This window comes from Carcharodon carcharias, chromosome 14, assembly GCF_017639515.1.
Source record: "Carcharodon carcharias isolate sCarCar2 chromosome 14, sCarCar2.pri, whole genome shotgun sequence".
Lineage (NCBI taxonomy): Eukaryota > Metazoa > Chordata > Chondrichthyes > Lamniformes > Lamnidae > Carcharodon > Carcharodon carcharias.
This window is the reverse complement of record NC_054480.1, coordinates 38,175,283-38,198,651: the sequence shown is the minus strand read 5'-3', so window position 1 is coordinate 38,198,651 and position 23,369 is coordinate 38,175,283. Positions and strand designations below refer to the sequence as shown.

Sequence of the window (23,369 nt, the reverse complement as noted above, 5' to 3'; positions counted from 1 at the left end):
ATGCTTGATGTCACCCCTGCGTCATTTTATGCATTGGCGAGCGAGCCCTGCCCCCGTTCGCCAACCGGAAGATGCTGTCCCATTTCCCTTTAACCTGTAGGTTTTTAATCCACCTTCATTCCACTCAAGAAGCCTAAATTCCCTGTTGTCAAACCCAAAACTTTGAAACACCAATCTTAGTTAGATTCAGAAACAAGCTACCTTTCCATCATTTTTTCCCCCAAGACAAAAATTAAAATTTGTATCTCCTCTGCATTTCTCTAATGTAGTTCAGGTCCTCGAACGCACATGAAGATACACTGTGGTCCTTTAGCTACAGCAACTCAACTGACTCAATGCAAAATCATTACATACTTTTACTGATCCAGGTCTCATAGATATAATTGTATAGTCTTAGCCTGCCACTTCATAAAACCTGGTTCTAAACTGCCCAAATTCTTATTCAATTCTTAACATTACAATATATAATTAATCTGGTACTTGTGACATTTCCTGTCTTGGCATATTTAAGGATTCAGTTTAGCAAATTTAAGCAACTAATTCAAGGTAAATTTCTTGGAGTGGATTGGTTTATATGCAACTACTTTTTCAACTCAAAAATATTTAACAGCTGAACATTTATAACACAAGTCTATTAAAAATTGCAAATCTCATGCATTCTTAATAATACTGTTGTAAGTCACTTTGAAATGATTTTTCTCTCCAGCTTACTACCACCAACCTCAAATTTTTATATGCCAATTTGTAATTTAGTCGTCCCCACGTCACAATCTACCACCTCCCAACCCAGATTTTCTTTGCGTTGAACACAACCTCTCACTATTAGTTCTTATCAGACTTGCTGTCCTCCCACCAAATTATTGCAATATCAAATTCCAACCTGGACGTCTCACCCAATTACATTATCACTTGTCCTTCCCTAGTTTATTTGGCATAGAAGCCCAATCCTTTTACTACAGACTAGAATCGAGCTCCCAGCCTTTCAGTCCTCCCACTCTCCACCACCTCCTCCACCCCACCACCAACCAGAGTGCCCCCCAACCCCAGTTTGTTCCTAATTTACCTGGCACTGTAACATGCTCCGCTCCTATCCTGTAGTTTCCACAAAATGACTCTAGTCACTACTCTGAGCTTTCATAAGAACTACTGTTACACCCAGTTGTCGCATCCTGTCATTACACCCCCTCCCACCATGATTATGTTAACTTTTATGCCAAAATAAGTCAGTGGCTTATGATTGGTCTATAGTCAAAAGTAAACAATAAAGTTAAGAGCTCAAGAAACAGGCATATTATAGGGAAATTTTCTGGATTGAAGATGGATAAGGTGTAGATAGGTTGTGGATGCTGAAGAGGAGATGGCAACGCGGTTTTGGTAGTGTTGAAGTGGCCGTGGAATGTGCAAATTTTGGGGAAAAAAATCACTGGGTATGAGAGGAATGGAGGAGACCCTGGAGATTCAGTGGTAACACTGGAGGGGCAGGGGTTTGTGGGCATTCAGAATGGGCATCATGGAGTGTGTGAACATCAGAGAATGAAAGGAAGGAGAGGGAGCAGGCAGCGGATGGCTTTGAGGAAAAAAAACTCAGACAGAAAAGTTGGTTGGGGGGAAATGAAGTAAAGAGAACAGGTATTGACTTTATAATTGAAAAGGACAATAGACTTCCCCAGCTTTGATTCAGATGATACTATAGAAGTAGTAGTGCAGCTTATCATGGAAAATGGAGCTGGAATGACTCAGTAGATAACAACTACAGCATGACAGAGAAATGTAACAGGGTGTTGTAAATATTTATAATACATAACAAAATATAACAGCTGCAGAGGTGCCTAGTTGGACTTCTAACACACAAACCATTATCCCCCCACAACCCAACCACACAATCAGACCATGCATCATACTTGAATTCATCAAAAATGTTAAAATGGAGAAAGGCAATTGCAAACTGGTTTTGCATCTGCTATGAATTTGAAAGCATGTGAAACTAAAATAATCACTTAATGGAATCTTGCCATTTACCTCAATTACATATGTCCTTAAATGTCTGATGAAGGAAAACTGCTCATTTGTAGCAAAAAACTGTTAGCATGGTATAATGTTTCTGCAATAAAACATCACATCATCCAAATTATTGTGGTCATCACAAAAGGAAATCTGCTATTGCATTACAATATAGTTGGCCGGTCATGATACTATTTTCTTTTTGTATCTAAATCTGCTTCTTCCTCAATCAAACTCTTCTGGCATCATTCTCTCCATCACCTTTTACCCCCCTCTCTTTCTGCAGCTATCTTTCCCCATTCATATCCTCTTCCTATGATTAGAGGAAAACCAGCTGCAGTGCAGGAATGACTAGCAACTGGTACTGACAGGACAGAAACACATCATCGAAGAGAGCACCAGGGTCAACCAAGAAGCACGAAAAGAAAAAGAGCATGGAGGACAAGTTTGGGACAGTCTGATGAAGAATAGGAGGTACTGTTAAGCAGAATTTCATAAGCAGCCAAAATAAAGATGAGAATGGCTCATTATAATCAGTGCAGTTTAGAAGAGAACAAGAAAGTGAGGTAGTCCATTTCTAAAATTCCCCCACAGATAAGCACTTCAAACCAAATCTCAGGCTCCCAATAGAAAGAATAGCCCTCTGAGAAATTTTCCGAATTATGCAAGCAACTCCTTGATGAGAAGCAGCATTTCACTTTGAACTTTGTTTAAATGAATTATCAATGTTGTAAATCCTGTTTTCAGATAGCTAAAAATAAATAGTGTGTCCTAAACATTGTTCACATATTTATTCAACTAGTTGGTTTTAGCAACTTTGATTTGGGATTGTTAGCCTTAAAAAAGCAAAAGAAAAATGAGCAATTTGATTTTTCTCATTTCTGCTTCTACTCATTTCTTATTGATCTTTACCAATTGAATCAAATTACTTGATTTGTTCACATTTTGGATTCATGATTAGCACTCATTTATTTTTATCCTTTGAGGTGACATGTGACAGTAGTGATATCAGAGGTTACACTTTCAGGTGTTATGGTTATGAAAGATGCGGCATGGTCAACACATATGTGACTTGAGATTTAGTTAGTTATGTTGGTTCAAGATCTTCATTGTTCCTCATTATTAAGCCACTTACCTGTATGATTTCTTAATGTCCTCTGGTGTAGCATTTTTGTCAAGTCCCAGAACAACATATAGTGTTTCCCCTGAGGTGGACAATGAGCGCTGCCTTTGGTCAGCCATTTTGCACTAACTATAAGAGAAAAAAAAGTGATAATTAGATACCAAGAGCCTGATTCTCAGCAAATGAATAATTAGTTCAAATAACATTTTACACAGCAGGGAAATGTATTACAGTAATACATTGTCAGCATTTTAGAAATAACGTGATTACTGGATACAAAAAAACAAACTGAGAAAATTGATCTCATTTTTCCAGTTGATATGAGCAAATACTGATTGAAATTGCAATAAGAACAAAAATGCTGGAAAAAAAAACTCAACTGGTCAGGCAGCATCTGTGGAGAGGAACAGAGTTAACATTTCAGGTCAATGACCTTTCCTCAGAACTGAAGATAGATAGAAAGAGTAAGAGATGGACTAGGTGAAGGCGAGGGAAGGCTGAAAATTGGAAACAAAGTCAATGAAATTTACCGGTTTATGGCAAGATTGGAGGCAGCACTGATGCAGTCAATGTATTGGAAAAAGATACGAGGGAGGGGGCCTGAGTAGGACTGCAATAATTAATGTTCCACATATCCCAGAAAGAGGCAGGCATACTGAGACCCATGCAGGTACCCATAGCAACAGTTCCTTTGTGGAGGAAATGAGTGGAGTTCAAAGAGAAGCTGTTCAGAGAACAAACTCAGCTAGATGTAGGAGAGTGGGGAACAGAGTTCTAGAGGAATTGGATGTCCATAAATGAAGAGCAAGCAGTTAGAGCCAGGAAACTGGAAACGGGTGAAGCGATTTAGGGCATCAGAAGAGTCACAGATGTAGGTAGGAAGAGACTGGACAAAGGGGAAAAAAATGGAGCCAAGGTAGTAAGAAATAAGTTCAGTGAGGCAGAAACAGGCTGAAGCAATGGGTCAGCCTTATTTATGGATCTTGGGAAGGAGGCAGAAGTGGGCTGTTTGGGTTTGGGGAACTATGACGTTGGAGCAGTGAAAGGAGGTGGTCAGTGACGGTCCTGGATGGAACAGCTTGATGGTTGGTAGTGCAATCATGGCCCGGGGGAACTAAAAGAAGTGTCAGAGAGTTGGCATACGGCCTCTGCTAGGTAGAGGTCCTGCATCCTATACTGCTCAACAGGGATGTTGGTTATAACCTCAAAACCTCCATTGGTATGGTGCATGTTCTCATCTTTTGAGTTTACAGTGAAATGCAAAGCACAGAATGCTTTAAAATGTACCGTGTTGACAGAAACTAAATATTTTCATTAACAGCAGTACATTACAGACAATGCATATCATAATTGTTCAGTTGGTATGTGCACATCATCTGCTCTTTACTGGATATTATACTGTACATGACTGCATGTTACAGTATAATTGTGTTGCACAATTTCTTAATATATCCCAACTTACAACAAAGCTCAAATACATTGCATTTTTGCTACATTTGTACAAGACGACACCTAAAGCTGTAAATTAGTAACTCTAAGTGAGACACCATTTTGTAGTAGTGAGGTTCAATAACTCAGAAGAGCAAGCTCAAGGTCTTCATTTTTCTTCAATAAATCTTTGATGGTTCGTACCCCTCTCTCAGCTTCTTTATGTGCCTGAGGATAGGGAAATGAACTACATGAATAAATCCATATTAGTTTACAAAACTGTGGAATAGCTCCTTAGCAAATTGCTGCCCATTGGTCGGACACTATGATGTCCAGATGCCATGTATTGCATAAATTTGAGGGATTAGATGATACTTCAGTTGTGATACAATGCTATCTGCTTACTTCAATCCACAATGAGTAGTAATCAATGACAATAAAGAAGGCTTTCATCTTAAGTTCAAATAAGTCCATTCCCAGGCATTTCAACGGGCTTAACGGAAAAATAGAAGATAATATTGGTTGTGTGTGTTCTTGGCTATTTACAGCACAAGTTAGTTAGAAATCATTTCTTCTATAGAGCGAGTATTGTCTAGCCACCAGACTGACTGTGTTCCTGCATGCTATTCCGAGATGACAGTGAAATCTTTGAAGAATACCAAGACGCAGTGTTCGTGGAATGACTATTCTCTCATTGAGTGCTAGTAAGTCATCAATGACGGTGACGGGCTTGCACTGTTCAAAACACTACCATAGTATCGGATTAGTGGGGATAGTCTGGCCATCCTCCCAGGCAATATTCTCAGACTTGGAGACCTCCTTCATCTCATCACTGGGCTCATTTCACTTCCTGCAACTTTTTTGCAGTAGTAGATAAATGTTGCAACACACATATCCTTTGTCATTCAACCTCCTCAATGAAGCGCAAATCCTCTTGTTAAGTTCCTTCTGATTGCATTCGTAATAGTGTGTCTGCCGTTGTTTGATACTTCCCTTGCATACACTCTATGATGGAGTCATATTTCAATCTGAACACTGGATTCTGGGCAGCATCTTCACAATTTCTTTCATATTCAGAAGGATGACTAGTGGCTTATGGTCTCTTCGATTTTGAAACGCAACCCATAATAGTCTTAAAATTTTTCACATGCCCTTGCTGCTGCCAGTGATTCTACCATGGTGTATTGTTGTACTGTTTCTGTTGGTGACCTAGAGACATGGTAGATCGGTCTACACTTGCTGTCTCTCTGCACTTGAACTAAAACTGTCCCCCAGACCTCTAAACGATGCATCTGCTATGGTCAGCACTTCTGGGTCATAATGTGCCAAGATTTCAGAAGAGATTAAAAGCAATTTAATCCTTTTAAAAGCACCTTGCTGGTCCACATTCCAGCATCACCGTTGACCCTGTCTCAACAGCTTGCTGACCTCCGCCAGATTTGGTAAGAACTTGTTTATTTGGTTGAGCATCCCAAGGAACCTTTGAAGTTCTCAGGGTATAGAAATTATCTGATTACTTTTGTTTTTGTGAATCAATTGTGATTCCAGTGGCTTGTACTATGCGCGACCTAGAAACCTGATCGTAGGTAAGGCGAACTCACATCTTTCAGTGTTAGGCCTGCATCCTGTTAGACTCTCAGGACAGCTGTGACTCTGCTGTCATGTACTTCTCTCATGGAGAGATGTATATGTATGTTGTCCATATGGCATATCATTCCTTCCGTGCCTTCTACAGCACGAGACATTTGCACAGCATCCGCTCCAGAAATTTCCAAAAAACAAAAGGGCAATCTATTGAAACCGTAACGACCGAATGGCATTATAAATGTGGTGAACAATCTGGATTCTTTGTCCAGAGGTAACGGCCAAAATCCACTATCTGTATCCAATAAATAAAATACTCTTGGCTAGTTTGGCAAGGCGCTCATCCACTGAGGCCATCAGGTGGATCTCACGTTCCAGTGATTTGTTTAGTTAAATCTATGTATATTCTTATAAAGCTATTTAGCTTTGGGACAAGAACCATTCTGAACACAATTTTGTTGGGATGGTGACTGATGACTTAACCCCTTGATGCTGCACCTTCACTCTTGACTCTGCCCCCAAAGAGCATGAGGACTTTCCTTACTGTAAAGAGGCAAACTGGTTTAGCAACAGTTCGTAGGGCGATATGGTACTCTACTTTCCTAGCCTGTAAACAATTTTGAAAATTCATTTTGAAATATACTGCTGTAGTTCTCATCAGCAACTTCATCCACTTTAAAGGTTAATTTCAGTTTTAGGCATGTCTTGCTACTTACAGAGCACTCTTGATTTCAGTTGTACATTTACAATAGGTTTTAGATTTTCTATTCCCATAGTGCAGTCAGATTTTGAATTCATAATTGGATACCCTAGATCACTGTGGTGGTTAAATATTCAACATTTTTTCCCACCAGGTTCATCTGCTATGCTTTAAGAAAGGAGGTTATGTGACTTGTCAATGCATTAAAGAAAGCTGTACAGGATTATAAAGCTCATATGAGTATGCTGCCAAATTCATCTATGAATTGTGTCATTTTATTCATCACCGGCAATGTGCTCACATTAAATAACCAGAGAAGGCAGGTGTTTTTATAACCTATTACACTATAGCTTTCCATTATGAGTAAAGCAATCTTGATTTAAGTATTTGTCACCTTAGTCTTCTGATGAATTTATATGCGTCACTATTTCCAGAAAATACTCTGCCCATATTGCTGGCTGCCAGCAAAATTCGACAAAGCAAAGGCCGGAATTTGAAAGTTACCTATCATGCAGACTGGAAACAATATAAATTGTATAGATCCCATCAGACTGCTTCAACATTTTGATATCAATATAAAGTATGAAAGTGAAAAGTACATTTTAATAATGTAGGATTCAGAGTGAAATGAAAAGTATAATGAATAGTGATTTCAAAAAGGGAAAAACCTCGTTTGACCAGCCTTACTGAATTTTTTGAGGTGGCAATATAAACAATGACCTGGAATTTCTAAAGGCCTTTGATAAGGTACCCCATAATAAACTAATGAATAAGGAGGATGTGGAGTCAGGTGACAAGTGGTAGAAAGGATTGCTAACTGGCTTCATTCAAGGCGGAAAGCAGAGAGTGGGAGTACAGGGCAATTATTCAGAGTGGCAGAGGTAGGAAGTGGTGTCCCACATGGATCAATGCTGGAAACACTGCTGTTCACAATTTATATTAATGATTTGGAATATGGAAAACAATTTTTTTTTAATTTATGGCTGACATCAAATTGGGGCAACACTGAGGAGGACTGCAACAAGTTACAGGAGGCCATTAATAAACCCGCAGAATGGGCAAATAATTAGCAAATAAAGCTCAATACAGATAATGTGAGGTAACACGTTTTGGTAGGAGGAAGAGAGAGCTTGGAAGGTACACGTTCAAGTAGAGTAGAGAAACAAAGGGATCTTGGAGCACAAATACATCAATCACTAAAAAACTGTGTCACAAAATAATCAAACTAAGTGCTACATGTCACTTCTAGGGTGGTTAAATTGAAAAGTAGGGAAGTTATACTTAACCTGTATTGAATCGTGGTTATACCACACAGAGTACTACATGCATTTCTAGTTGGCATATTATAGAAAGGAGGCACCGGAGAGGGTGGAGACAAGATTTACAAGAATGATACCAGAAATGCATGGGTAAACATATCAGGAAAGGATTGACAGGATGGGCCACTTTTCTCTTGGAAAAGAGCCAGAGGATGACCTAATAGAGGTGCTTAAAATTAAGGAAGGTTTTTATAGAGTCATAGAGATCTACAGCACAGAAAAAGGCCCTTCAGCCTGTCGAGTCTGCGCCGGTCAAACAAGTACCTAACTATTCTAATCCCATTTTCCAGCACTAGGTCCTTGGCCTTGCATGCCATGGCATTGCAAGTGCACATCCAAATACTTCTTAAAGGTTATGAGGGTTTCTGCCTCTACCACCCTTTCAGGCAGTGAGTTCCAAATTCCCACCACTGTTTGGGTGAAAAAATTCTCCCTTACATCCCCTCTAAACCTCCAGCCCCTTACCTTAAATCTATGCTCCCTGGTTATTGATCCCTCCACCAAGGCAAAAAGTTCCTTCCTGTCTGCCCTGTCTATGCCCTTCATAACTTTATCCATCTCAATCATGTGTCCCCTCAACCTCCTCTTCTCCAGGGAAAATAATCCCGGACTATCCAATCTCTCCTCATAACTAAAACTCTCCAGCCCAGGCAGCATCCTGGTAAATCTCCTCTGCATTCTCTCTAGTGCAATTACATCCCTCCTATAATGCGGATTGCAGATCTGCATGCAATACTCTTGGTGTGGCCTAATTCTGACCAATCATCTGACGTTCCACTCGTTTTTGTGCAGTTATATGCTTTTTCCTTAAGCTTGATGCTTTCCCTAACTTCTTTAGTTAACCACTGATGGTGGTCCTCCCCTTAGAATTTTTCATCAGAGTAGGAATATACTTATTCTGAGTATTCTGAAATAGCCCCTTAAATGTCTGCCACTACTTCTCAATTGATCTATCCTCTAGTAGCCCAGTTCACTTCAGCTAGCTCAGCTTTCATTCCCACAAAGTTGCCCTTATTTAAGCTTAAAATAGGAGTCTTAGATCCACTCTACTCCCTTTCAAACTGGGTGTAAAATTCAATTATATTTTTGTCACTGCTACCTCGGGTACCTTCACTCTGAGGCCATTAATTAATCCTGTCACGTTACACAATACCAAGTCTAACATAACCTGCTCTCTGGTTGGATCCAGAACATGGTGCTCTAAAAAAACTCTCTCAAAAGTATTCTATGAACTCATCATCCAGGTTACAACTGCCGATTTGATTTTTCCAATTTATGTGTAGAATAAAATCATCCATGATTATTGCTGTCCCTTTATCACAAGCACCCAATATTTCTTCTTGTATACTTTGTCTTACATTGTGGTTAATGTTAGGAAGCCTCTAGACCACTCCCTCTAGTGATTTCTTTCCCCTGCTATTCCTCAACTCCACCCAAACCGATTCTACATCCTGATCTCCTGAACCAAGGCCACCTCTAACTATTGCACCAATGCCATCCTTGATTAACATTGCTACCCCTCCACCTTTGCCTATCTTCCTATTGTTCTTGAATGTCATATACCCTTCAATATTCAGGACCCAATCCTTATCATCCTGCAGCCATGTCTCCATATTGGCTATCAGGTCATATTTATTTACTTCAATGTGCGCTATTAATTAATTTACTTTGTTATAAATGCGGCATGCGTTCAGATACAGATCCTTTAGTTTTGTCTTTTTGTTATCTTTGTAACATCTAGTCTTGACAGTTGATGTATTCGTAGGTTTTTTTTCTCTCTGTTCCTTCCTACCATTCTCTGACCCTTATTGCTATTAATATTACTATTTTGCTCTCCTACCCCTTGATTTGTTACATCCACCCAAGCTTGATCCCTCATTCCCTGTCTATTTCTCTAGCTGTGTGGCTCACTAGAACACTGATCCTAGCATGGTTCAGGTGTAGACAGTCCTAATGGTAGAGCCCCCACTTTCCCCAGTACTGATGCCAGTGCCCCAGGAACCTACTTCACCCACACCAGTCTTTATACATGACCAAAGCAGTATTAAGTATACAGGACCTTTTCAAGGCAGGAACATCTGTTCAAGTCATTCTATCACCAATTCTTTTCCATTGTAGCTGCTGAAGGCTGCTGAAAGCCACCATGCTGGCCCTTGTTGCCAACCCCTCCCCCCTATCCCGTGACCCCATGCGCTCTCCGGGTCTCACTTACCTGTGGCCGCTCTCTTGGCTAAGCCTCAGTTTTGATTGATGGATACAGTGAGAATGCTTCCACTTGTCAGGAAGAGCATAACTAGCGGCCATCAATGTAAGACAGTCATAAAGAAAACCAATAAAGAATTCAGAATAAATGTCTTCACCCAGAGGGTGATAAGAATGTGGAACTCACTACTAGAGGGAGTGGTTGAAGTGAACAGTATAGATGCATGTTAGGGGCAGCTTGACGAACATTTTAGGGAGAATTAGATGGCTTCAATGGTGAAGTTAGATGAACAAAGAAAATGGGAGGAGGCCTCAAATGAAGTCTAAATGGCCTTTTTTCTGTGCTGTATATCCTATGGCAGGGGTTCCCAAACAGCATGACCCCACCCCCCCAGCCATGGGGCTGCAGAGGTCACATTTGGGTCATGAGCTTTTCCTCTTCTGAGCAGCAATGGCAACTGTGCAGAGGAGATCACCCAATCTGTAGGCACTGACAGGCTAGCCCTGGACCCACTAAGTCAATTCCAACAAACAGCAGGGGATGAATGGTCTTCTGAGCAGCAATGACAACTGTGCAGAGGAGATCACCCAGTCTGCAGGCACTGACAGGCCAGCCCTGGACCCACTAGGTCAATTAAAACTAACAGCAGGGGATGAATGGTGAGCCTTAAGAGCTCTTTAACTTCAGAAAAGATATCTGGGTCCACTGAAACACCCCCAGGATGTTTGCGCACAACTTCACACAGGCAGAGACTGGCAAGTATATTCCTTCGCTGCCTGGGTACAGGGAAAAAACAGGAAGTCATGTGGGTGAGTCAATAAGGTGAGTGGCGGTTTCAAACTTTACTGTAGTTCTGCTCTTGACTGCCTGCTACACAAGCTCCTTATGCCAGGATAGCAACTCAGCTTAAGGGGAGGGGGGAGAAGGCAGGGTGAGAGAGTGGAGTGTTTGGGGGGGCAGCGGTGTGCAGGGAAAAAGAGGGTTTGGGATGAGGGGCTTGTGTGTGCGTGTTTGTGTGGTGGCCAGGTGGGGAGGGGGGAGGCGGGAAAGAGGGACCACAGGATCTTCTGTAACCAGGAAATATGGAGAGCTTGGCTGAAACCTGAGAATTCATAACATTTTTTTTTAAAAACAGTGCTTTCAAACAAATTTTCAGATTTATATGTATTATTACATATTGATCTATAATAAGTGAACTGTTACTACTCTGCTTTAATGCTGTTTTGTGTTTGCTGGCATCTGGGGTCATGTTAATTTTCAGGTGTTAAAAATGGCATCACATTGGAAAGCACTGTTCTATATAAAATTCTGAGTGTTTCAGGTTCACTCAAATAAAGCTGAGCTGGTCCCTGTGAAATTAGCCTTCCTTAAAAAAAACGAGTAGATCTCGCTATTTGAGTCTTCAGCTAGACCTGCTAGCTTTGCCCAGCCCCACCAAATGACTCATCAGTACACTGTTTTTCTGGTCCTACTCCAAACCAAAAACAATGGACACCAGTAGTGGCTCAGGCACCAGCCGATGTGAAAAGTGCCAGGTTTTAGAAGTCTTGTTCTACATCTATAACAGTGGTGGAGTAAGATTGCAAACTTTTGGAAGTGTGGCCTTTATTATGTTGACATGAACTACACTAAATCTTGCTGATTAAGATTAGGCAAAGAGCAGTAAAGCAGCCATCAATTGAGAAATACTCAGAATCTGATAAAATGCCACTCACTGAATACACCACTGATACTGATTCTCCTACACCAGGTGCTAAATCCCCTACTAGATCCTTCAGATTAGTCATAATTACACTGAAACACATACCAAAGGCAGTACTCTACAGCGAGCTGAGTGTGGGAACCCACACCACAGGACGTCCCAACTTAGACAGAGACAATCTGAAAGCCAATCTCAGGACTTGCAAACTGGATCCCATCACACGGGAAAAAAAACAACCTTGGACAGACCTAAATGTAGAAGTTACTGTCATCAAGCGATTTTGACATTTGAGGAGAAAAGAGTCAAGTCCTTTGGGACAAACAAGCACAACACAAAGCCAACGCCTCTATCCATCTTTCACTGACTTTGTATGCAGCAGTTGTAATCAGTTTTGCAAATCAAGACTTGGCCTAATGCCATGCGAGATGATATCAATCCAGATTGAACTAGTATTTTTTTTGCTGAACACTCATCTGTCGAAGCGACTGGAGAATACATTACACTGAAATGCAGTAAGGATAAATACTGAAATGAAGTTGGATCTTATAAGCATACTCCTTTCAACAAGCATCTTGTAGTTTTCCAAATGTAATACAGACCAAAAATATCCAGAATGTGTCATAGATTTGCTTTATTAGAATTTTTAAAAATTATTCATTCGTGGCATGTGGGCATTGCTGGCTAGGCCAGCATTTATTTATTTATTGCCTATCCTTAATTGCCCTTGAGAAACTGGTGGTGAGCTGCCTTCTTGAACCACTGCAGTGCATGAGGTGTAGGTACACCCAAAATGCTGTTAGGGAGGAGGAAATTCCAGGATTTTAACCCAGTGACAATGAAGGAATGGTGATATATTTCCAAGTCAGGATGGTGAGTGGGTTGGAGGGAAACTTCCAGGTTCCCATGTGTCTGCTGCCTTTCTAGATAGTAGCAGTCGTGGGTTTGGAAGGTGCTAAGGGGGCTTGGAAAGTTGCTGCAGTGCATCTTGTACATGGTACACTGCAGCTACTGTGTGTTGGTGATGAAGGGAGTGGATGTTTGTGGATGGGGTGCCAATCAAGTGGGCTGCTTTGACCTGGATGGTGAATGTTGTGGGAGCTGCACTCATCCAGGCAGGTGGAGAGTATTCCATTACACTCCTGACTTGTGCCTTGTAGATGGCAGACAAGCTTTGGGGAGTCAGGAGATGAGTTACGCGTCGCAGGATTCCTAGCCTCTGACCTGCTCTTGTAGCCACAATATTTATATGGCTAGGCCAGTTCAGTTTCTGGTCAATGGTAACCCCAGGATGTTGATGGAGGGGGAATCAGCAATGGTAATGGCATTGAACATCCAGAGGCAATAGTTAGATTCTGTCTTGGGGATGATCATTGCCTGGAACTTGTGATGCAAATGTTACTTGCCACCCAAAGCCTGATATTGTCCAGGCTTTGCTGCATTTGGACATTGACTGGGATAGCTGACTTCAGTCGGTGCGTAGCGCTGCTTGATTCAAGGCTGGAGTGTGGGCGGATGGGCGCTGCGCCTCTCCTGTTAACGCACAGCATGTTCATAAGGATGGATGATTATATTAACATGCTGGCCTTGGCTGAAACGTGTCTCATGGATACAACACCTTGCCTTTTATTGAAGCCTCCTCACTGTGGCTGCAGGGTCCTCATCAGCAAATTATATTTCGTTTTAATGATATGGCACCTCTTCTTTTGAGTAACTCACCCTACTGACTCTTAACATTTCCCTTGTCCAACAAACCCCTCTCCCCTGTACCCAATTTTCAACCGAAGATATCCTCACTCCTTTACTCCCCAGCCTTTGTAAACAGCAATTTATCACTTTTCAGCTCTCCTTGCTTACATTCTGTTTCTCCCTTAGGTCCTCCCTAAATGTTGGTTTCCCTCTATCAACTCTCCTACCATTATGCACAAGGTCTCTCAACCTAATCTCACATGACCTCAAATTGATGACAATGTCACCTCTCACCATTTGCTTCTACTCTTTACCACCCGCACTGTCTTCCAATCTTTTTCTCAACCCCAGAGAAAAACTCTCTCTCAAGTTGTTAAGGATTGCACCTTCAAACCAAGTGCCCAGCCTTTGGCTCTTTATAGGTCAGGATACCTTTGTAGTGTTACAAGTACACCCTTACTCTGATCTCTGATTCCTTTGCCATCAGGAAAATCTTCACCATAGCCCACCCTGGTCATTTTTCCTGGTACAGCCACCATCTTTACTCCCTCAATTTCAACCTGCGTTGACTCAAGTATATCTGGCATACTGCTGGCTTAGCCCATCATTGGCTGCCACACCTTTAAGCTACCTAGGCTCCAGAATTCCCTTACCAAACACCTCTATCTGCCTCATGTCTCCTCCTTTGGTTTGGAATTTTTCCCACATTAAAAAGCAGTATATAATTGCAAGCTGTTTTTCAGACAGTCTTTAATTAGCTAAACATAAGTGCATGTGTGTAGTTAAGGTGGTAGCGTAGTGGTATTGTCGCTTGACTAGTAAGCCAGAGAATGCTCTGACAGATGGTGAAATTTGAATTCAATAAATATCTAATGTTAAAAGTCTAATGATGACCATAAAACCACTGTCGTAAAAACCCATCTGTTCACTAATGTCCTCGAGGGAAGGAAATCTGCAGTCCATGCTTCGTTTGGCCTACATGTGATTCCAGACCCACAGCAATGAGGCTGACTCTTAAATGCCCTCTGACATAACCCAGTTGTATGAAACTGCCAAAAAGTCTCGAAGGAATGACCTAGGCACCAGAAACGACAATGGCAAACAGCCTGTCGGCTCTGCAAAGTCCTCCTTACTAACATCTGGGGGCTTGTGCCAAAATTGGGAGAGCTGTCTTCCTCATATACTCATGGAATCATACCTTACAGTATCCCAGACACCACCATCACCATCCTTGGGCATGTCCTGTTCCACTGGCAGCACAGACACAGCAGAGGTGATGGCACAGTGATATTCAGTGCCCTGGGAATCTTTAACATAGACTCTGGGCCACATAAGGTCTCGTAGCATCAAGTGAAACATGCTGATTACTACCTAATGCGCCCCCTCAGCTGAAGAATCAGTACTCCTCCATGTTGAACACCACTTGGAGGAAGTGGTGGCAAGGGCGCAGAATATACTCTTGGGTAGGGGATTTCAATGTCCATCACCAAGAGTGGCTTGGTAGCACGACAACTGACTGAACTGGTCAAGTCCTAAAGGACATAGCTGCTAGACTGGCTCTGTGGCAACTGGTGAGGGAACCAACAAGAGGGAAAAACATGCTTGACCTCGTCCTCACCAACCTACCTGCCACAGATGCATCTGTCCATGACAGTGTCAGTAGGAGTGACCAAAGTCCCTTCTTCACAATGAGGATACTTTCCATCATGTGTGGCACTACCACCATGCTAAACGGGATGGACTTGGAACAGATATAGCAACTTAAGACCGGGCATCCATGAGGTGTTGTGAGCCATCGGCAGCAGCAGAATTGTACTCAACCATAATCTATAACCTCATGGCCCAACAAATCCCCACTCTACCATTACTATCAAGCCAGGAGGTCAACCCTGGTTCAATGAAGAGTGCAGGAGGGCATGCCAGGAGTAACACCAGGCATATCTAACAGAGATGTCAACCTGGTGAAGCTACAACACAGGACTACTTGCGTGCCAAATAGCAGAAGCAGCAAGAGATAGAGCCAAGCAATTCCACAACCAACAGATCAGATCTAAGCTCTGCAGTCCTGCCACATCCAGCCATGAATGGTGGTGAACAATTAAACAACTCACTGGAGGTGGTGACTCCACAAATATCCTCATCCTCAATGAGTCTAGTACATCAGTGCCAAAAATGAGGCTAAAGCAGTTGCTACAATCTTCAGCCAGAAATGCTGAGTGGATGATCCACCTCAGCCTTTTCCAGAGGGCCCCAGCATCACAAGTGCCAGTCTTCAGCCAATTAGATTCACTCCATGTGATATCACGAAACAGCTGAAGGCACTGGATACTGAGATGCAATGGGCCCTGACAATATTCCGGCAACAGTACTGAAGATTTGTGCTCCAGAACTTGCCGCGCCCCTAGCCAAGCTGTTCCAGTAAAACTACAACACTGGCATCTACGCAGCAATATGGAAAATTGCCCAGGTATACCCTGTACATAAAAAGCAGGACAAATCCAATCCGGTGAATTACCGTCCCATCAGTCTACTCTCTATCATCAGTAAAGTGAAGGAAGGATTCATCAACAGTGCTATCAGGCGGCACTTGCTTAGCAATAACCTACTCACTGACACTCAATTTGGGTTCTGCCAGTGCCACTCAGCTCCTGACGTTGTTAGAGCCTTAGTGCAAACACAGGCAAAAGAGCTGAACTCCAAAGGGGAGGTGAGAGTGACTGCCCCTCACATCAAGGCAGCATTTGGCAGAGTGCGGAATCAAGGAGCCCTAACAAAACTGGAGTCAATGGGAATCGGGGGAAAACTCTCCGCTGGTTGGGGTCAAATCTAGCACAAAGGAAGATTGTTGTGGTTGTTGGAGGTCAATCATCTCAGCCCCAGGACTGCAGGAATTCCTTGGGATAGTGTCTTAGGCCCAACTATCTTCAGCTGTGTCAATGACCTTCCTTCCAACATAAGGTCTGAAGTGGGGATGTTTGCTGATGATTGCACAATGTTCAGTAACATTTGTGACTCCTCAGGTACTGAAGCAATCCATGTTCAAATGCAGCAAGACCCAGACAAATCCAGGCTTGGATTGACAAGTGGCAAGTAACATTTATGCCACACAAATGCCAGGCAATGACCATCTCCAACAAGAGAGAATCTAACTATCACCCCTTTGACATGCAATGGCATTACCATCGCTGAATGCCCCGCTATCAACATCCTGGGGATTACCATTGACCAGAAATGAACTAGCCATATAAACACTTTGGTTACAAGAGCAGCTCAGAGGCTAGGAATCCTGTGGCGAGTAACTCACCTCCCGACTCCCCAAAACCTGTCCACGATCTACAAAGCACAAGTCAGGAGTGTGACTGAATACTCTCCACTTGCCTGAATGAGTGCAGCTCCAACAACACTCAAAGGCTTAACACCATCCAGGGCAAAGCAACCCACTTGGCTGGCAGCACATTCACAAACATACAATCCAGTGCACAGTAAGAGCAGTGTGCATCATCTACAAGGTGCACTGCAGAAACTCACCAAGGCTCCTTAGGCGGCACCTTCCAAACCCACGACCATTACCACCTAGAAGGACATGGGCAACAGATATATGGGAACAACAGCACTTGGACGTTCCCCTCCAACCCACTCAACATCCTAGCTTGGAAATATATCACCGTTCCTTCACTGGCGTTGGGTCAAAATCCTGAAACTCCCTCCCTAACACCACATGGTTGTACTTTACACCACATGGACTGCAGTGGTTCAAGGCAGCAGCTCACCACCAGCTTCTCAAGGGCAATTAGGGATGGGCAATAAATGCTAGCCTAGCCAGCGACACCTACATCCCTTGAATGATTTTTTTAACAAATAATTAGAATGAAAGAAGGATTGAGAAAAGAAACATTAAACTATACACAGAAAATAGATTTTGTAATTGGTCTGATAAGATTATGGCTTAATGGTCCACACCATTAGCAATGATTGTATGAGAGGAAGAACTTTAGGCTACACATAGTGTGAAAACAATACAATTTTGTCATAATTAATAGCAGTGCACTATAAAAGATTAAAGCACAGCTTAAAACCTGCAGTCCACCAATTTAAAAAAGAAAACTGAAAAGATATCAAAATCAGATTCAAAAATATCCAAGTGTGAGGTTTTATTAAGCTCCACTATATTACCTACTCTGCACCTCTGATGCCCACTAAATTGCACTGCTACTAGGGGCTTCAATGCCCACACAAGCTCTTTCAAGTTTCTTGGCACTGCACATCTCAAAACGGCCTTCGTGTGGACATAAACTCAGTGATATAGCACGTGTCCTCAGATAGCTCAGCGTTTTACATTCAATTAATTCCTTTTTGAAGAAGTGTAATCAATTTATATAGGCGAACACAGCAGCCTACATAAGTACATACATAAGGTTCCTCAAAGAGCAACTGATTCAAAGTTCAGATTAACTGATCATTTGTAAGTGCCAATTGAAGGAGAAATGTTGGCCAAGGCATTAAACTCACCTCAAAGTAATGCCGTAGAATCTTTTACATCACTTTCACAAACTTATGTTGAAGAATGCAGTATTCTCTCAGTATTGCATTGAAACACTTAGATGATATGCATCCAAAACCCTGTGACTTGGAGAAGAGAGTGTTGCCAATTAAGCAAAGCTGACACTCCTGGAGAATTGCAATGATGAATCTTAAACATTCCACTCAACCAATGCTCCAAAACAATGATCAGATGAGCCTGATCGTTTTTCTGCACAGACATGTGTAAATAAAGTCTATTTCCATATTTTGCATTCAAGGTAAGCACCCAGTTTTTCTTCTGAAAGCCCAGCATCATTATCATCAGTTATTTTTATCTGGTTCTAGTATGACAACACATTGGGAAATACTTGATAGCTTCAATTTACAGAATGGCCAAGTCATTTTCATTTTAACTAGCAGGTAGAGCGTGGTGCAAGAGACATGAGGTCACACTGTCTCAAGGGTAGAATGAGCACTGATTGCCTGATAACTCAAGGATGCACATTAACTCACCCGATCCCCACTGCACTTGTGCTTCTGCATTATCTTTCTGGAACCACTCCTGTCTTCTTGGAGATGCTGCCTTAAATTAGAAACTGTGCTTCCGGATTAGATCCCTATCAAGGTAGATAGGCTTTTTAAAATTTGAATGGTCACATATTCAAATCCATAAAGCCCCAGTAAATCTCAGTAAAAAATAGTATTTGCTTTAAATCAAAAGTCAATTTGGGAGCTCCATTTAAAGAAAGACATCATTTTGAAACTTCTGGAGGAGAAAAAAATGGATGTGGAATCCTGAAAACAACAGTTGAGATTATTCTAGGCTTCCACTGTGATAAACTCTCTTGTGAGTTTATTGAACATTATTTGCAAAGAAAAACAGAATTACCTGGAAAAACTCAGCAGGTCTGGCAGCATTGGCGGAGAAGAAAAGAGTTGACGTTTCAAGTCCGCATGACCCTTCAACAGAACTGAGTGAATCTAAAGAGAGGAGTGAAATATAAGCTGGTTTAAGGTTGGGGGTGGGGGGGTGTTGGGTGGGGTGAGAGAAGTGGGGATGGGGTGTGGTTGTAGGGACAAGCAAGCAATGATAGGAGCAGATAATCAAAAGATGTCACAGACAAAAGAACACAGAGGCGTTAAAGGTGGTGATATTATCTAAACGAATGTGCTAATTAAGAATGGGTGGTAGGGCACTCAAGGTACAGCTCTAGTGGGGGTGGGGTGGAAAGGCTAGCAGGGCATAAAAGATTTTAAAATAATGGAAATAGGTGGGAAAAGAAAAATCTATATAAATTATTGGAAAAAACAAAAGGAAGGGGGAAGAAACAAAAAGGGGGTGGGGATGGCGGAGGGAATTCAAGATCAAAAGTTGTTGAATTCAATATTCAGTCCGGAAGGCTGTGAAGTGCCTAGTCGGAAGATGAGGTGCTGTTCCTCCAGTTTGCGTTGGGCTTCACTGGGACAATACAGCAAGCCAATACACCAAGGACAGACATGTGGGCAAGACAGCAGGGTGGAGTGTTAAAATGGCAAACGACAGGGAGGTTTGGGTCATTCTTGTGAACAGACCGCAGGTGTTCTGCAAAGCGGTTGCCCAGTTTAGGTTTGGTGTCTCCAATGTAGAGGAGACCGCATTGGGAGCAACGAATGCAGTAGACTAAGTTGGGGGAAATGCAAGTGAAATGCTGCTTCACTTGAAAGGAGAGTTTGGGCCCTTGGACGATGAGGAGAGAGGAAGTGAAGGGGCAGGTGTTGCATCTTTTGCGTGGGCATGGGGAGGTGCCATAGGTGGGGGTTAAGGAGTAGGGGGTGATGGAAGAGTGGACCAGAGTGTCCCGGAGGGAACGATCCCTACAGAATGCCACCAGGCTGGGGGGGGGGGGGGGTTGTGAAGGGAAGGGGAGATGCGTTTGGTGGTGGCATCATGCTGGAGTTGGCAGAAATGGCGGAGGATGATCCTTTGAATGCGGAGGCTGGTGGGGTGATGTGAGGACAAGGGGGACCCTATCATGTTTCTGGGAGGGAGGAGAAGGCGTGAGGGCGGATGTGCGGGAGATGGGCCAGACATGGTTGAGGGCCCTGTCAACCACCGTGGGTGGAAAACCTCAGTTAAGGAAGAAGGACATGTCAGAGGAACTGTTTTTGAAGCATCATCAGAACAGATGCGACGGAGGCGAAGGAACTGAGAGAATGGGATGGAGTCCTTACAGGAAGCGGGGTGTGAGGAGCTGTAGTCGAGGTAACTGTGGGAGTCGGTGGGTTTGTAATGGATATTGGTGCACAGTCTATCACCAGAGATTGAGACAGAGAGGTCAAGGAAGGGAAGGGAAGTGTCAGAGATGGATCATGTGAAAATGGTGGAGCGTTGGAGATTGGAAGCAAAATTAATAAATTTTCCAAGTCCTGACAAGAGCATGAAGCAGCACCGAAGTAATCATCGATGTACCGGAGAAAGAGTTGTGGAAGGGGGCCGGAGTAGGACTGGAACAAAGAATGTTCCACATACCCCATAAAGAGACAGGCATAACTGGGGCCCATGTGGGTACCCATAGCCACCCCTTTTATTTGGAGGAAGTGAGAGGAGTTGAAGGAGAAATTGTTCAGTGTGAGAACAAGTTCAGCCAGACGGAAGAGAGCAGTGGTGGATGGGGATTGTTCAGGCCTCTGTTCGAGGAAGAAGCTAAGGGCCGTCACACCAACCTGGTGGGGGATGGAGGTGTAGAGGGATTGGACGTCCATGGTGAAGAGGAAGCGGTTAGGGCCAGGGAACTAGAAATTGTTGATGTGACGTAAGGTGTCAGAGGAATCACGGATGTAGGCGGGAAGGGACTGGACAAGGGGAGAGAGAAGGGAGTCAAGATAACGAGAAATGGGTTCCGTGGGGCAGGAGCAAGCTGACACAATCGGTCTACCAGTTATCAACCCACCAGCCTCCGCATTCAAAGGATCATCCTCCGCAATTTCTGCCAACTCCAGTATGATGTCACCACCAAACACATCTTCCCTTCACCCCCCAGGCGGCATTCCGTAGGGATCGTTCCCTCCAGGACACTCTGGTCCACTCCTCCAAAACCCCCTACTCCTCAACCCACCTATGGCACCTCCCCATGCCCACGCAAAAGATGCAACACCTGCCCCTTCACTTCCTCTCTCCTCATCGTCCAAGGGCCCAAACTCTCCTTTCAAGTGAAGCAGCATTTCACTTGCATTTCCCCCAACTTAGTCTACTGCATTCGTTGCTCCCAATGCGGTCTCCTCTACATTGGAGACACCAAACCTAAACTGGGCAACCGCTTTGCAGAACACCTGCAGTCTGTCCGCAAGAATGACCCAAACCTCCCTGTCGCTTGCCATTTTAACATTCCGCTCTGCTCTCTTGCCCACATGTCTGTCCCTGGCTTGCTGTATTGTTCCAGTGAAGCCCAACACAAACTGGAGGAACAGCACCTCATCTTCCGACTAGGCACTTTACAGCCTTCCGGACTGAATATTGAATTCAACAACTTTAGATCTTGAACTCCCTCTGCCATCCCTACCCCCTTTTTGTTTCTTCCCCCTTCCTTCTGTTTTTTCCAATAATTTATAGATTTTTCTTTTCCCACCTATTTCCATTATTTTTAAATCTTTTATGCCCTGCTAGCCTTTCCACCCCACCCCCACTAGAGCTGTACCTTGAGTGTCCTACCACCCGTTCTTAATTAGCACAATCGTTTAGATAATATCACCTCCTTCAACGGCTGTGTTCTTTTGTCCATGATTATCTGCTCCTATCACTGCTTGCTTGTCCCTACAACCACACCACCCCCCTCCACTTCTCTCCCCCAACCCAACACCCGCCACCCCCAACCCCCCACCTTAAACCAGCTTATATTTCACCCCTCTCCTTAGATTCACTCAGTTCTGTTGAAGGGTCATGAGGACTCGAAACGTCAACTCTTTTCTTCTCCGCCGATGCTGCCAGACCTGCTGAGTTTTTCCAGGTAATTCTGTTTTTGTTTTGGATTTCTAGCATCCGCAGTTTTTTGTTTTTATTTATTTGCAAAGAATTAGTTTAGTTTTCAAGGTTGCAATATCTATTTAATTCATCCATTTGAGAGATATTAATGACTTCCTACTTTAAACATGACCTTTATTCTTTTGTTGGACAAATTTGATTAATAGTTTCAAACATAAAATAAGGTCTGAAGGCATGATGGATGCTTTATTCACTTGAAGACAATAGATCACATAAAAAGGAGAAGAATTGCATCTGTACAGCTCTTTCATGACTACATAATGTTCCAAAGCACTTTACAGCCACTTAAGTACTTTTTGAAGGGTATTCAATATATAAGGTGGAGGAACTGATTGGTTTCAGTGATGTTAATTGAAGGATAATATTAGTCAAGACACTCAAGATAAGTACCCTGTTCTTCAAAAGAGTGCCACTGGGATCTTGAGTGAGGCTTGAACTGAGTCTAAATGCCAGCATGGACTGGTTGGGCTGAATTCAGTGTCATCTTTTCCATCCACCTGAGAGAGCAGTTTAACGTCACAGCCAAAGATGTAAACTCTGACAGTACAGCACTAAAGACAGTGCAGAGGATATTTATGAGAACATTGCCAAGACTGCAGAATTTTAGTTAAGATGTTGGATAGGCTAGGGTTATTTCCTTTGGAATAGAGGAAGCAGAGGGAAGGCCAAACTGAAGTGTATAAAATTATGAGGGGTCTAGATAGAATAGTTACGAAGGCCCTATTCCCCTTAGTTTAGGGGTCCATTGTGAAGGGACATAGACTTAGGGATAAGAGGTGGGTTTAGAGGGGATTCAAGGGTGAATCCTTTTCAGCCGTGGGGTTGTGGGGACCCAGAACTCTCTGCCTGAAAGGGTGGTAGAGGCAGAAACCCTCAATATTTAAAAGGATATACACTTGAAATGCCACAACCTCTTGGCTACAGTGCAACTGCAAACTGGGATCAGGCTGGATGACTACTTGACAGCCAGTGTGGGCTGAATGTTCCAAGCTGTAAACTTCTATGTTTCTATTATTCTAGTACTGCACTGGAGTGTAAGCCTAGATTTTTACACGCGAGTCTTGAGGGCATTTGAATCCACAAC

General features: G+C 42.9%; 1 protein-coding gene across 2 annotated transcripts in view; it reads right to left on the bottom strand.

The window, feature by feature from the left end:
- Positions 1 to 23,369, bottom strand: part of LOC121286855 (dnaJ homolog subfamily C member 5) — an 85,712-nt gene that overhangs the window by 33,542 nt on the left and 28,801 nt on the right. For both annotated transcript variants that reach the window (XM_041203998.1, XM_041203997.1), the window contains exon 2: positions 3,137 to 3,253. In XM_041203998.1, coding sequence (XP_041059932.1) covers positions 3,137 to 3,243 — 107 coding nt within the window. In that variant the 5' untranslated portion in view covers positions 3,244 to 3,253. The remainder of the gene's footprint in view (positions 1 to 3,136; positions 3,254 to 23,369) is intronic.